We start from the raw sequence: 14,191 nt of genomic DNA on the forward strand, positions 1-14,191 counted from the left end.
TACCAATCACCTTGTCGTAAACAAGGATTTAGGACAGACAGTTATTAAAAAGTTATTATAATTTATTATTGTTCTTTTGATATGAGATCGTTCAGGAAAGGAGGTACGAAGAGAAGCTGAAGTTGCTACGCACCCGAAGGTAAAATTTACTACCGAGCTCCAGAGAAATAATTTTTTTTTACTTTAAGATAACTTGCAACTTTAGCATCAAATTGTAATTTACACGTGGTAAGGAATATATGGTGCTACATTTAGGGGTAATCTTCCGTAACGTTGCTTATTGTTTTTAAAAATAGTCTCACTCATACTTAACTGATGTTTTTAGTGATGCTACTACCAAAGTGGAAATAATTTAAATACAACGCTATATGCAACGTGTCCATTAACTGCACATCAGCCTTGACTAATTTTCTTGATCTTGCATAGATTTTACGCAATAGTCCACTCTATATCACCGGCTGAGAAGTGTCATATCTGCAGGGTGTTACAAAAAGGTTCGGCCAAACTTTCAGGAAATCTTCCTCACACACAAATAAAGAAAAGATGTTATGTGGACAGGTGTCCGGAAACGCTTAATTTCCATGTTAGAGCTCATTTTAGTTTCGTCAGTATGTACTGTACTTCCTCGATTCATCGCCAGCTGGCCCAATTGAAGGAAGGTAATGGTGACTTCGGTGCTTGTGTTGACATGCGACTCATTGCTCTACAGTACTAGCATCAAGCACATTAGTACGTAGCATCAACAGGTTGGTGTTCATCACGAACGTGGTTTTGCAGTCAGTGCAATGTTTACAAATGCAGAGTTGGCAGATGGCCATTTGATGTATGGATTAGCACGGGGCAATAGCCGTGGCACGATACGTTTGTAACGAGACAGACTTACAGAACGAAGGTGTCCCGACAGGAAGACGTTCGAAGCAACTGATCGGCGTCTTAGGGAGCACGGAACATTCCAGCCTATGACTCGCGACTGGGGAAGACCTAGAACGACGAGGACACCTACAAAGGACGAGGCAATTCTTCGTGCAGTTGACGATAACCCTAATGTCAGCGTCAGAGAAGTTGCTGCTGTACAAGATAACGTTGACCACGTCACTGCATGGAGAGTGCTACGGGAGAACCAGTTTATTCCGTACCATGTACAGCGTGTGCAGGCACTATCAGCAGCTGATTGGCCTCCACGGGTACACTTCTTCGAATGGTTCATCCAACAATGTACGTTCTGTTGCTGTGTGTTTCCATTCCATGATAAAGTGATTTGAAGAGAAGTAATAAAATGAGCTCTAACATGGAAAGTAAGCGTTTCCGGACACATGTCCACATAACATCTTTTCTTTGTGTGTGAGGAATGTTTCCTGAAAGTTTGGCCGTACCTTTTTGTAACACCCTGTATATCGGATGTAGTGCATGAAAGATAGGTTATCAGAATATTGAAACACTTCATACTGGGTGAACTGGCGTGTGACGGAAACTACGAAGACATGTTGAGAGTAGAGGGACATACTAATGAAAATACTGAAGTGCTGCATAATAGGAGTAAGAGACATGGGATGAACATGTTTAGAGAAATTTTTCTAAAATAGAAACTAAGCTCAGTGATTTTTCATTGAATGAACTGATTATAGTCCCAGTAGTTGCTTGAAGACAAGAAATTTTCTTGTGTGATGTATGCTGGTGTCTTAATTGGCTTTATATCTTTTTTTCCCGTAGCCTGCGGCTGTTAACACGAGGTGTGGCACTTCGACCACTGCAGGACGTGTTCAACGTTCTCTGCTCGTTTGCGACACGCATATCATCTGACATTTTGTCTGTACCAGTCTTTTGGGTATTATGGAAAGATATTACACTTTGTACTCTACCTCCAATGTGTGGTGCATTCATAATGCAAGCATCTAACGACAATAGTTAAAAAAATATTTGAATCGTTCGCACTATCAACGTAATCAATATTTATGTCGAAATTGATTCGGTTAGAATTGCGCTGTACCTAAAACACGGCATCTGGTGGTCAAATTTTCACCTCACGTTACTTTTGGTACAGTTCTCGAACCACGCTACTGTTTGTTGCGGCGAACAGCGTCGGAAGTGAAGGAATCGTGAGTGATGCATTGAAGTTTCGTCAAGAGACGAGCGCGAAGGCGTTTCAATTAAAAATTTGTGAGGACAACAAATACAAGGCACTGAGGGATAGTGGATCTCAGTTTACGTCTAGGAGGAAAGGTCTGTCCCTGGAAAGAGCTAAGAGGTAAGGTGAGTGGAATAACGTTGTAGCTGCTGCTCGTAATGAAAGTGCTTTTCGTAATCCACGTAGCCAGTTACGTGTATTTGCTTGGCTCTAATACAGTAGGCCTAGTTTAACAGTTAGCCTAAACTTGAATGCCTTCAACATAATTTTGGTTTTTCATACGATTTTCATTCTAACGTACTGCAATTAAAATAACAAAGTGGATGGCAGCTATTGGTTTAAAAAACAGCTGCTATGGCAACAACCAGTCAGATACCGATTCTGTTGAGGTGTCGTATCGTTCTGCCACCTCAGGCACCTGCCAGTCACTTGCAGATGACGGTTGGGGCCGTTGACGTAACAATTGTGATAAATTTCCGTTGTTTTGTTTCCATGTGTGGCATTATTATTTTACCAGATAGAAAACCCTAAATTAGTTGCGAAAGTGCGCAGAAGTGATATTGCTAGCAAACTCAAAATTGCACGTTAACGGGCAGCTTGTGAATGTATGTACAACGGAAACTCGGCTATTGCTGCCTGAGCTGTATTCTGTGCCCAGGCAATTAATGTAAACAGACATCGCCGTCGCCCCCCCCCGCCCCCCCCCCCCAACACACACACACACACACACACACACACACACACACACACACACACACGGTAAACTTGTCACTTCGTTATTGCGATAGAGCTATAAATATAGCATGTTTTGTGAGATGTTCGCGTATATCAGGAATAGAGTTTCGTTTTTTCTGATAAAAATTTTTCCAGTGTCAGTTTTCGTGCGGAGATTTATCGGCAAATTAGGTGCAGCTCTTAGAGTTTTTATTAACCTGATTGATTAAGTTTGGACTTAGTGCAATGAGACTGCTTCTGAAGAGACTAAAGTCACACCGCCATTATTCACTATCGTATCATTCGCCTTACAAACCAGTAAGCCACACGTACATCAGGACACTGTTAAAAATCATCTCAAGCAGTCGTCGTCAAACTTTCTTACTCAATAGCCAATATTCACACTGCATGGCGGCACTTTGGCCCATACGTACCGATCTCGTTAACTGGTAGACTACATAAATTACTATGCTGTGAGGGCCCCCCCCCCCCCCCCCACCCAGCTAATACGAGCATAACAGCTGTCGTACTTAAATTTAAATGGATTATGCCATATGAAACACAATCACAAATATCATTTACTAAATATCTGTATATCATTCTTCTACTCACTGCTTATATTTCAACACATCTAAATTAATTTCATGTTCTTTGCTACCAATACGCTCGAAGAAAAGATAAGTAAAAGATGCACCACGAAGGAGTTGCGCAAATTGGTCAGATATTGATTTCCATACAGATATATACTGAAAATGCAAAATTGTAAACTCTAGGGGCCGACGGATGACTATGGGACACTCCAGCGCTATTTCACCTGCAGCTGGTAAGGATAGTAAACAGGGGACATATCGACACCAGAGCATAAAGTCTTTGTAATATCATTCTGTATACTCATTTGGACAGTATGTCGCGCAGACGGACGCGTGAACATCATGCGCATATGTTAGCATTTGAGAGGAAGTATAGAAGACCTCAAAGAAGCCGACTAGAGTAATAGAGGGATCACTCGACAATTGAATAGGAGCGGTGCTAAAATTCGGTAGATGTTGGCAGGGATGAGCAAACATGACCGCAAACAATGTTCAAAAAGAGCCGACAGACAGGCGACAGAATGTGAGGACCGAACAGTGGTCATAGAGGCATTGAGTCCTGGATTCATCATAGCCATCGATCCGACATGCAACTGGCGCTTCAGTGACAAAGACCAATAATAGGTGGCACATACAAAGGCGCTGGGCACAAGCAGCCCCTTGTGCTGATTATCATTGACATATGTCCACCAAACACCCTGTTTGTAGTGGTTTCGGGTACATTTAGCCTGGAATCTCATTGACAGGAGTAGAATCTTCTTCAGTGATGACTTCCACTTCCAGGGGACTTGTGACCTTTTCGTATGTGGCGCACATAGGGCCCCGAGCTATTGCTACCCATTCTTCCTTCCCTGGCTGCATTTCCTTCACCCTGGCCCCTCCCACACTATCCACACTCCTTCCCTATTGCTCCCTCTTTCCACTGTCTTGATGTTCCAATTTATATCCACCTGGTTCACTGTATTGCTTGCAGTTTAGTTCCTTCTGTTTGTACTCTTTCATCCTTCTTGGCTTTTAGGTGCCCACTTGAGGTTTGACCTCAACTTCTAAATTTACTGCTTTTAGTGTGAGCCATTGAGGGAAGAACTCCCTCCCCAGTGTCAACAGCAAGAATTCATCCACGCCCTTCGTCTCCCGCCGCCCCGCCCTTCGTCTCCCGCCGCCCCGCCCTTCGTCTCCCGCCGCCCCGCCCTTCGTCTCCCGCCGCCCCGCCCTTCGTCTCCCGCCGCCCCGCCCTTCGTCTCCCGCCGCCCCGCCCTTCGTCTCCCGCCGCCCCGCCCTTCGTCTCCCGCCGCCCCGCCCTTCGTCTCCCGCCGCCCCGCCCTTGTAGTGGGGCTTTTAGGCACCCAACAAGCAGATGACACTACTGATACCTGAGCTGTTCCCTCCCCATGTACGCCAAGGAATGTTAGCTTTTCTTCCTGGAGTACAAGAATTCCCAGCAACGCCTGCTGTGCCAGGTGGCCCTTGCTGTGGCTGCATGGCACCCATGGGGCGAGTCCCTGAATGGTGTGGCTGGTATCACGTCAGGTGCTTGGCATATGAATTGTATCAAGCTGCAAAAATTTGGCTGATCTCAAATGGCTGTTTCTCCAAATGATGGATCATTGAATGCTGTTTTGTATTACCCTTCAGCCTTTCCTTCCCTGGCTACAACATGGCAGGAGGGCCAGGCTCTCCATCTTGGGGTGCGACACTTGTTTGTGGAGAATATTGAGACCAAGTTTGGTGAAGTGACATCTCTCAGAAAGATGTCAGGCTCCCTGCTGATCTAAGGTTCTTCTGTCGCCCAATATGCAGCTCTTCCTGCTTATAGTCTTGGCCATGTTACAGTGTCGATTACCCCTCACCAATCTCTGAATATGATCCAGGGTGGATCTCCCCCCTTGCAACATGAGTCTGACATCTTATTTATGGATGTCACCCTATCCTTGCCAGTGATGACCACTGACAGTGACAATACCTCCTCCCAGCTTCTTTATGTCTAACCTGGGCTCTCGCCACACAATCATCCAGTGAAATTCCAATGGATACTGTCGTCACCTACCGGAAATACAACGTCTAGTTTCCTCCTATTCGGAGTTCTATGTTGCTCTTGAAGAAACACACTTCAGTGATGATACATCTCCAATGTTCCGTGTTTACCACACGTCCTGTCTGAACTGTGCTGACTCTGTGGTGGCATCTGGTGAGGTCTGAACTTAGGTTCGTTCAGGTTTCATTACTGACTTGATCCCCCTTCATACCAAGCTGGAAGCAATAGTGGTTGGAATACATACGACTCTGGTAATCGCCATGTGCAATGTGTACATCCCTCCAGACAGGTATCTTCCTTACATTGCACTTTATACCTTAATATAACAACTCCCACCCTAGTATCTCCTCTTTGGGGAATTCAATGCCTACTACCTGCTGTGGGGAGTGCCACTTCAATGGGTAGGGGTCTCCTAATTGACCAACTTACTACACTTTGTCTCCTCAATGATGGTTTCCCTACATACTTCAGTGCCGCTCATGGCACCTTTACTTACATCAATCTCACGATCTCCTGCCCTGCATCATCCCATGATGATCTTTTAACAGTGGCCACTGTCCAGTGATTCTATCATTCCCCAAATTTGACATCCTGCAGGGGCCCTTTATGTACTTCAGCTGTGCACTTAAACCTACCGCTCTCTCTCTCTCTCTCTCTCTCTCTCTCTCTCTCTCTCTCTCGAATTCCATTGATGCGGACGTGCAAAACGTCTCTACCACTATTCCTCATGCTGCTGGCACTCCTGCCCCCTATCCACTAAACCCCCTCGTCATAGACTGGTACCATGGAGGACCAAGGATATATCAGTCGCCGTCTAGGACTGCTGACAGGAACTGCAGGGATGTAAACGACACCCACCACAGACCAACTTCACGGCTCCATGCTAAGGCTCATAGAAACTAATGCTAGGAGCGCTATGTCTCCTCCCTGACGACAAATGCCTCTTCAACGTAGGTTTTGTCAGAGCTCTGTAGCCTTCTAGGCCACCATTGACTGTAGACTGTCCAGGGTCTTAACTTCCTAATGCTCTGTGCACTGATCGACCAGTTCTTGCAGCACACCTCGCAGCACATTTCGCGATGACATGACATTGGCGTCCTCTTCATATCCCACTACCATTCTCTGGCACACACGGAGTTGCACATACCCACTCTTTCAGCCATCATCACGTTGAATCCTATAATTAAGCCTTCTGTGAATGGGAATTCTTGCAGGCTCTTACCTCTTCATGGGACACAGCCCCAGGCCTGGACTCCGCCCACAACCAGATGATGAAACACTGGACATTACTGAGAGGCAACATCTCCTCAGGATCTTCAACCACGATTTGCCCCCCAGGGGGTCCACAACGCTTTTGTGGATACATGCGTAGCGAGCACGGGACCCCGAGCTAACAGTTACTGTTGATGACTGTGCAGCTTTTCCCTGGAATAAATGACTAATTGACAACCTCAGCTGCCGACAGGTGTTGTTGATATATCTCGATGTGGACAGCTGAAAATGTGTGCCCCGACCGGGACTCTAACCCGGGATCTCCTGCTTACATGGCAGACGCTCTATCCATCTGAGCCACCGAGGACACAGATGAATAGCGCGACTGCAGGGACGCTTCCAAACTCTTAGTGCAGTAGCTGATATAAGCCAAATGGTTGTTGATTGGTCTCACAAGTTCTGGAAGGGACAGTTGGAGTTGACAGTGACACAACTGAAGATGTTATCGTTTCAAGTAATATCGATGACACTGACTTCTAGGAAGAGGGCAATGAAATTGCTGACGGTGAAACGTTATTTCCTAGTCACGAACTTCAGCCTTCATTTTGTGGTGAGCCAATCAGAAGATTGGCCCAAGAAAAAGGCAGAGAACATAAGGTTGTAGTGAAAAACAGGGAGTTGTTGGAAAAAAGACTAGCTTTATACGTAAAAATGCGTTTAATACGAGAGCAATATAATCAAAAATATTTTTAGTTGAGACAGAGAAATAATGAAAGAAGAGAATTACCTCAAAATGGAAGTTAAAAGTTCAGGAACGTAATGGAGCAAATTCCGGTACTTCAGGCAAAGTGCACGAGAAATTTAGGTTTCTGTAAATGAGAGTATGTTTTATACAGGTAAAACATTTTATTTGCTTGATTCTTTTTGGAATGGTGGAATGTTCCTTCTTGTCATTCGACCTTATATTTATTATTTCAGCAACAATACATGAAATTTTTCTAATTACCATGGTCTAATATTAATTTGTAAGAACAGTATTATAAAAGTAGATACCTTGTTTTTCTTGAAAAATAAACAAAACATCTTTATTGTACAACTTTGTGTACTGAAGTAAAAAAATAAAATGAAAATGTGAATCCCTAATGGAAAAATAAAGGATAACGAAAACAGAAACGTAACTATAGAATAATACATAAATAAAATGGTCACATTTCACCACAGTAGTGAAGATCCAGTCAATCAATTATTCATTCGAGAAGGAAAGGTCTTTATACTAGTTTGTCATTTTACTAGCGACTTAGATACTTTCAATGAAAATAAAGTATAATAGACCTAACAGCTTGGCCTGCAGCATATGCTTCTGGCTGAAATGCATAATGGTCGATGTCATTCACCTCCACAATATCAGGGTGAAACATATATCTAACTTCCATTACAAAGTTGTGCAGAACTGCACCAGCCGCAATAACATTCCCACAATGGTTTTGTTTATCTCGCATTGTTTTAGTGAGAATCTGGAAACGTTTCTTGCGGAAACCAAATTTACTCTTTTACGCATCTGGTAGCAATAAGGGCTTTATTGCAACGTCTTACATGGGGTCGAAACATAGGAGTCGTAAGATGTTCAGAGAGATCGTATCCACTATTTCTAACAGGAACACACATTACCCTTTCAAATTTTGCAACAATTCTACTGTAGTCCCAAATGCGTGCGTCACGGGTCGAATTCGGCCAACGGGAAACAACGTTCAAACTGTTTATATTGGCGTCACAGATGATTTTTCCATTGATATGAAATTTTTCCGGTTTCTGTAGAACTCTGGTTGTGCTCCAAAAGGACAAAGTCCACATCTATGGCCTCTGAAATTCGGGATTCCACCAGTTAGATAGTATTCTCTTTTGTTCTGTGACATACGAGTAATACATCGATTCTATAGCATGGACACATACAGTGGCTTCAACGCATCTAAACTGTTTAATACACTATTAAAAGCTCGTCCAGCAGTAGTGCGGTGGATGTTATCTTCTGTGCTATGACTTGATTAATACCAGTGAGAAATATTCGCAGTCCACAAGGAAGTTGAAGCCTGGAACATAAAGCACGGTGCCTGTCAGAACTACTGCAGTAACAGGTCCAGCACACGAAGCAGTGACTACTTTTTTAGTCATTAGTCTTGTTCCGGCGTAACATCAAGCGCCGGCATGTCGGCCCAAAACGTAATAGCAGAGAACGCTGTGAGAAGACGACAGTCGATAGTACGCTGACTAGGACCGCACCACGACGGGAGTGGCCTCTTTGCGTCGATTGTACCAGAAGATGGAACGAGTCGTCATCCTAACTGTTTAGCTGAGACTCGTGCCTTTATCACTTACTTGAATGGAAATTGTATATCGAAGGACATTATTTGCAGGTTGCCAATTGCTTGCGACTTTTCATTATGAAAAGGACAAGTCAGTGCAATTACTGTAATAAGCTCCATTAATATAATGATAATGTGCTTGTATGTTGCCCAGCTATGCGAGAAAACCGCTTCTTAGACGCTCTATATTAAACGAATGGGCAGGGTGCCACAAGTTTTCTGACTGATTTGATGCGGCCTGCCACGAATTCCTCTCCTGTGTCAACCTCTTCATCTCAGAGCAGCATTCCGCTTGCAAGTCCAGGGGTTAGAATAGGCCCGAGGTATTAGTGCCTGTCGTAAGAGGCTACTTAAAGGAGTCTCACACGTTTGTCTATATGGGATGGTCCCCTGTAGGGTTTGGCATCCATTATTCAAAGTTTTCCCGAAGAGCGAACCAATTGGGGAAGGGCGCCTCACATGGTACATAGTGTCCATCATGCATTGACACCTCACGCATCCTTCGTCGATGTGGATCTACACTTCTGCTCATCCTCCAACTGTTGGGTGAGGACACCCTCCTGGGTTTTTTTTTCCTCCACCCTCTGTGCAGTACTGCTTTCTGCACTGTCGATGATAATGGACTTCTTAGCTCGTTTGCGTCTGATATTCAGCATGGTAGCCAGTCCATTGTGGTGGGGCCGCTATGTACCCTGTTGGTTGTAGCCCCCTGACCACACAGGAATCCATGTGCTGATGCCTGCGTTGTTAACTCCCCACGTATGACAAGGAGTAGATGCCAGTCACCCAGGGGCATTGGGACTCCTGGCAATGGCAATCCTGCTAGGTGGCCTTTGCTGTGGATTGGTGGCGCTGTGGGCAGGGCCCCTGGTCGGAGTGGGTGGCATCAAGGTGGATGAGACGAATGAAGCGTAGTCCATCATCTCTTGCTGGTTTACGAGCTCAATTCTTCACACAGGAATACAACCCCAAATCGTTCCGCTCTCTGGCCACACCATGGGAGGAACGTTAGGCTAAGGATGGCAGCGGATCTTATTCGCCTCAGTACCTTGTATGTTAGAGAGCTGATGGGGGGAATCTTTCATGACGATGAAGGTCAGTTTTTTGTTTAACATTTAGAGGATTTGTTTGGGGAGGTGGAGGGAATGTCCAAAATGAGATCAGGGTCAGTCTTGATCAAAACAGCGTACTCTGTCCATTCACGGACGTTACTCGCTTCTGGCAAGCTGGGGATGTTTCTGAAACCATCATACCAATAAAAGCTTAAATATGGTCCAGGGTATCATATTTCACAGGGACTTTCTTTTGCAGTCTGACGATAAGCTGCGCGCCAATTTAGAGCGGCGAGGTGTACATTTCGTCCGGCGTGTCCACTGGGGTCCAAGGGATAATCAGGTTGCCACCGGTGCCATCATCTTGGCATTCGAGGGTGATACATTGCCAACAAGGTCAAGGTGATGGTCTACCACTATGATGTAAAGCCCTATGTCCCCCGTCCGATGTGATGCATTAAGTGCTGGAAGTTCGACCATATGTCTCCCTGCTCTACTTCCAGTGTCACATGTCGAGATTGCAGATAGTCATCACATCCCAACACGTGCCCCACCTCCCAGCTCTGTTATCTGCGGAAAGCACCATTCGCCTTGCTCGCCAGACGGCAGGATTCTCCAGAAAGAAAGGAAAATCATTGAGTACAAGACCCTGGACCGACTGACCTACACTGAGGCTAAGAGAAAATTTGAGCGCCTGCATGCTGTACATAGGACATTGTCTTACGCGCCGCTAAAACAATTCTGACACCATCAGCTCCGCCAACCCAGGTCACCTCTCAGAGCTGGAAGACTACACCTGCCCTCTTGATGGTGGGGGGCATTTCCCTCACTGTTGCTACCACACCATCTACTTCTGGAGCAACACCCCCCCCTCTCCCCCAACCATCGAGGACGCCTGTCCCCACTTCTAAGCCGGAGAAGCGTAAGTCTTCTTCGGCTTCTCTCGCTAGGATGTGGTCCCTTGGGTCACACCCTTCCCACACCTACCAGTGGCTAAAGAGCTCAAAAGCAGCTGGTCATAGGGCTTCATGCTCATCCTCAGTCCCAGAGACTGAGCCAGTGAAGTCCTCCCAACCAGGGAAACTCAAGGAGCAGCAAGAGAAATCAAAAACGAAGACCGCTAAGACCAAGGAAATTGCAGTGGCATCCACACCACCTCTACCTACAAGCTCTGCGTCTGAGGATGGGGTGGAGATTCTGGTGCCCGTTGAGGACCTAGCTCTGAAAGACAGGAGTGAGCACAACCCCTATGAAGTGCAGGAGCTGCCGTTACACCCAGCTGAGACCAGCTGGAATGTTGGTTCAAATTTTAGTTCAGGTTTCTCCAGTTGGATCATCGTAATTTTTTTGGTAGTGGGGAGTTCCTGCACGTGTGTACATGGAAGTCTACTGCATTTTCTGAAACTTGAAACCAGTTACATACTGGAGATTTTCTGCCTCTGTCTCCATGCCAAAGGAGAAATATACTTCATTGGTGAACCATGAAAAATTCTTTAAGAGTAGGAAATCAAGCTTTTTCCATTAAATTATTATTGGTTGGAACTCAAGAGTTGTACTGCAGTTGGCCAGTGAGATTCTAACACTGGCAGCATCAGCCAAATTTTGGTAGAGGATAGTTAGACCATTTCTCCAGTGCATTCGTCGCTGTGTGGTCGTCACACAGCTGCTTCAAATGGCTCTGAGCACTATGGGACTTAACTGCTGAGGTCATCAGTCCCCTGGAACTTAGAACTACTTAAACCTAACTAACCTAAGGACATCACACACATCCATGCCCGAGGCAGGATTCGAACCTGCGACCGTAGCGGTCGCGCGATTCCAGACTGTAGCGCCTAGAACCGCTCGGCCACTCCGGCCGGCTCACAGCTGGAGGGACATCACTTTAGAAGATACTCGCTCTTGGTCATTGTCGAGAGAGTTATGACAATATCGTCTCCTACTTGCTGTAGAAAGGAGGCCGTCCTGAACTTAGGATTAACAGCCACCACTAGACCCCTCTTCCACCCTCACACACCTTCGGACTGGTAAGCATGGTACGTCTTTGCATCGACGAAGGTGAGGCATTCGTGAAGCCAGTTAATTTGCATCATGGTTTTGTTTTGCTGAACTGATTTGCGCAGCCAGGTAGTTGCATCTTCCATGCACTTATGCGAGAGTATTTGTGATTGTTCATGCTTCTCTAGGACCTTTCTTGGACTGGTTAACCTTTCTTGCGATCATTGGTCTGATTCGTGACACAGCTTTATATAATTTTCATGTATCCACCCACCTGTGGCATTGCTCTTTGCAATACCTTGTCTCGATATTAATTGCTTGTATTCTTGATTCAGTGGATAAAACGAATTTGATGTCTCTTGGCAAAAAACAGGCTGACTTTGATATCGGTTTTAGTCCAACTGAGTCTAGTTGTTGACAAATGCAAATGTGGAAATAACATTTTTTGCTTCAGTACGAAGATCAAACTATTTTCTTAACAAGCATTTTAAGCTGTAAGTTAGATTAGTGGTAATGTCGATGTGCCTTTCTTAATGTTATAGAACAGATCTTCGCCATGTTGGTTTCTTCAACATGTAGTATAGAGATCAAGCAAAGGTCATCGCCAAACCTGAAAGTGTTGTCAGTAGTGCAAATAAGTGAGCCATGTGTATTAAGATGTGGAAAGACTTCGTTTGATGTTCCACTCTGCCTTGCAAAGTGTGGTACAGATTGAGCTTTAGTGAAGTGCTGCTTTAACTTAAAATTTTTATCAATAGCGCTGTTATGAAAGACATATGCATTTTTAAAAACGTTGTAAAGCACATAAAACGGCATTTCCACGTGTGTTCTGTACTTGAAATCATTACCTGTTTTGAGAAATAATTTGTTTAATGCAGAGATTATACTCTCGAGATACCAAAGTTTCATCTGTGTGGAAACTTTTCCATTTTCTTAGACTGTGTTGTATGTTCACATTTCAGTTGGGAGATACACTAGGTAGCTAATTATGGAAAGGAAGGAGAGTAGTCTCTAAATTTCTTAGAAAGCCTTGGCACCATCTTTCTGATTGCTAAAGGTTGCAATCTTCCTTCAAAGTTTGCTTCTGCACGTAGCCTCATTTAGGCCTAAGACTAAAAGTATCAACTGCCTGCTCAGAGTATTTTTAGCCGCATGTTGTGTACTGTTACAGAAAGTAATCAGTACACAGAGATAAATATTTGTCGACGAGGCCATATTGTATTTGACATAATTTTGAGGTATAAAACAGATGAAATTTACTGGTAACGCAGAAGTTTAGGTGCTTACGTAGGTTTCACGTTGGAAGTACTGTTATACTCAGTACATATTACATATTCTTTTGAAGCTATATTCCCACATGTGATGTGACAGGCATATTTTTGTGTTTTTAGGTATAATACAGGTTGCTCAGATACTTTGACGTGGAATCCTCTTGGGTTGTGACATCAGAAGGGGAATGGAGAGGGTGGGGCTGTTACAAAGTACATCTGGGCTAATTCACTCATCTCGGAATTTTATAAAGTCCTACCACTACCATCTCGGATTTTTTTAATTTCCCATTAGCGCTATGTTGAATTTTTCAGCGAATGCAGCACCTAGTGTATTAAGATGTCAGCAAAGCCATACGACATTAATCTTGTAATATTTGAGACCAATTTAGAACTACTAGCATACATGTTTACCAAGCCATTCAAAAATACTTCATAATTATTTACCTTAATAAAACTATTGACTAGATTTTCGCTAGTTCGTCTCCTTTAGGTCTAGATCATAAGCCCCCCTACATGGAAGTCAAAATATGTGTGGTATATTTTGACAGTATTATGCTTTTGAATTACTGCATGTGCGTCCACTAAGTGCTGCAGTGGTCTAAATTTTGCACTCGCTTTTTAGCAATTTTCTACAGGTACAAAGTATGCATAAAGCGGTGGAAGTCTAGAAACACTAGAAAACGACAGATGCTAGACAACTGTAGCAACCAGTGGACATCTGTGCAGTAAGTAATGAATATAACATAGCTAAAAAATTTATGTAACAGCATTTCATTTCCTTTCATATAGGGAGAAACTTTCTCAAGATAATGAACATCATGGCAACTCAACAAAATA

At 44.3% G+C, this 14,191-nt stretch overlaps 1 protein-coding gene across 1 annotated transcript in view; it reads left to right on the forward strand.

Annotated features, from left to right (window-relative positions):
- Nucleotides 1-14,191, forward strand: part of LOC126260586 (UDP-glycosyltransferase UGT5-like) — a 128,163-nt gene that overhangs the window by 67,115 nt on the left and 46,857 nt on the right. Inside the window, exon 2 of the mRNA XM_049957922.1 lies at nucleotides 4,528-4,755. Within this exon, the coding sequence (XP_049813879.1) occupies nucleotides 4,528-4,755 (228 nt within the window). The remainder of the gene's footprint in view (nucleotides 1-4,527; nucleotides 4,756-14,191) is intronic.

Source organism: Schistocerca nitens, chromosome 5, assembly GCF_023898315.1.
Source record: "Schistocerca nitens isolate TAMUIC-IGC-003100 chromosome 5, iqSchNite1.1, whole genome shotgun sequence".
Taxonomy (NCBI): Eukaryota; Metazoa; Arthropoda; class Insecta; order Orthoptera; family Acrididae; genus Schistocerca; species Schistocerca nitens.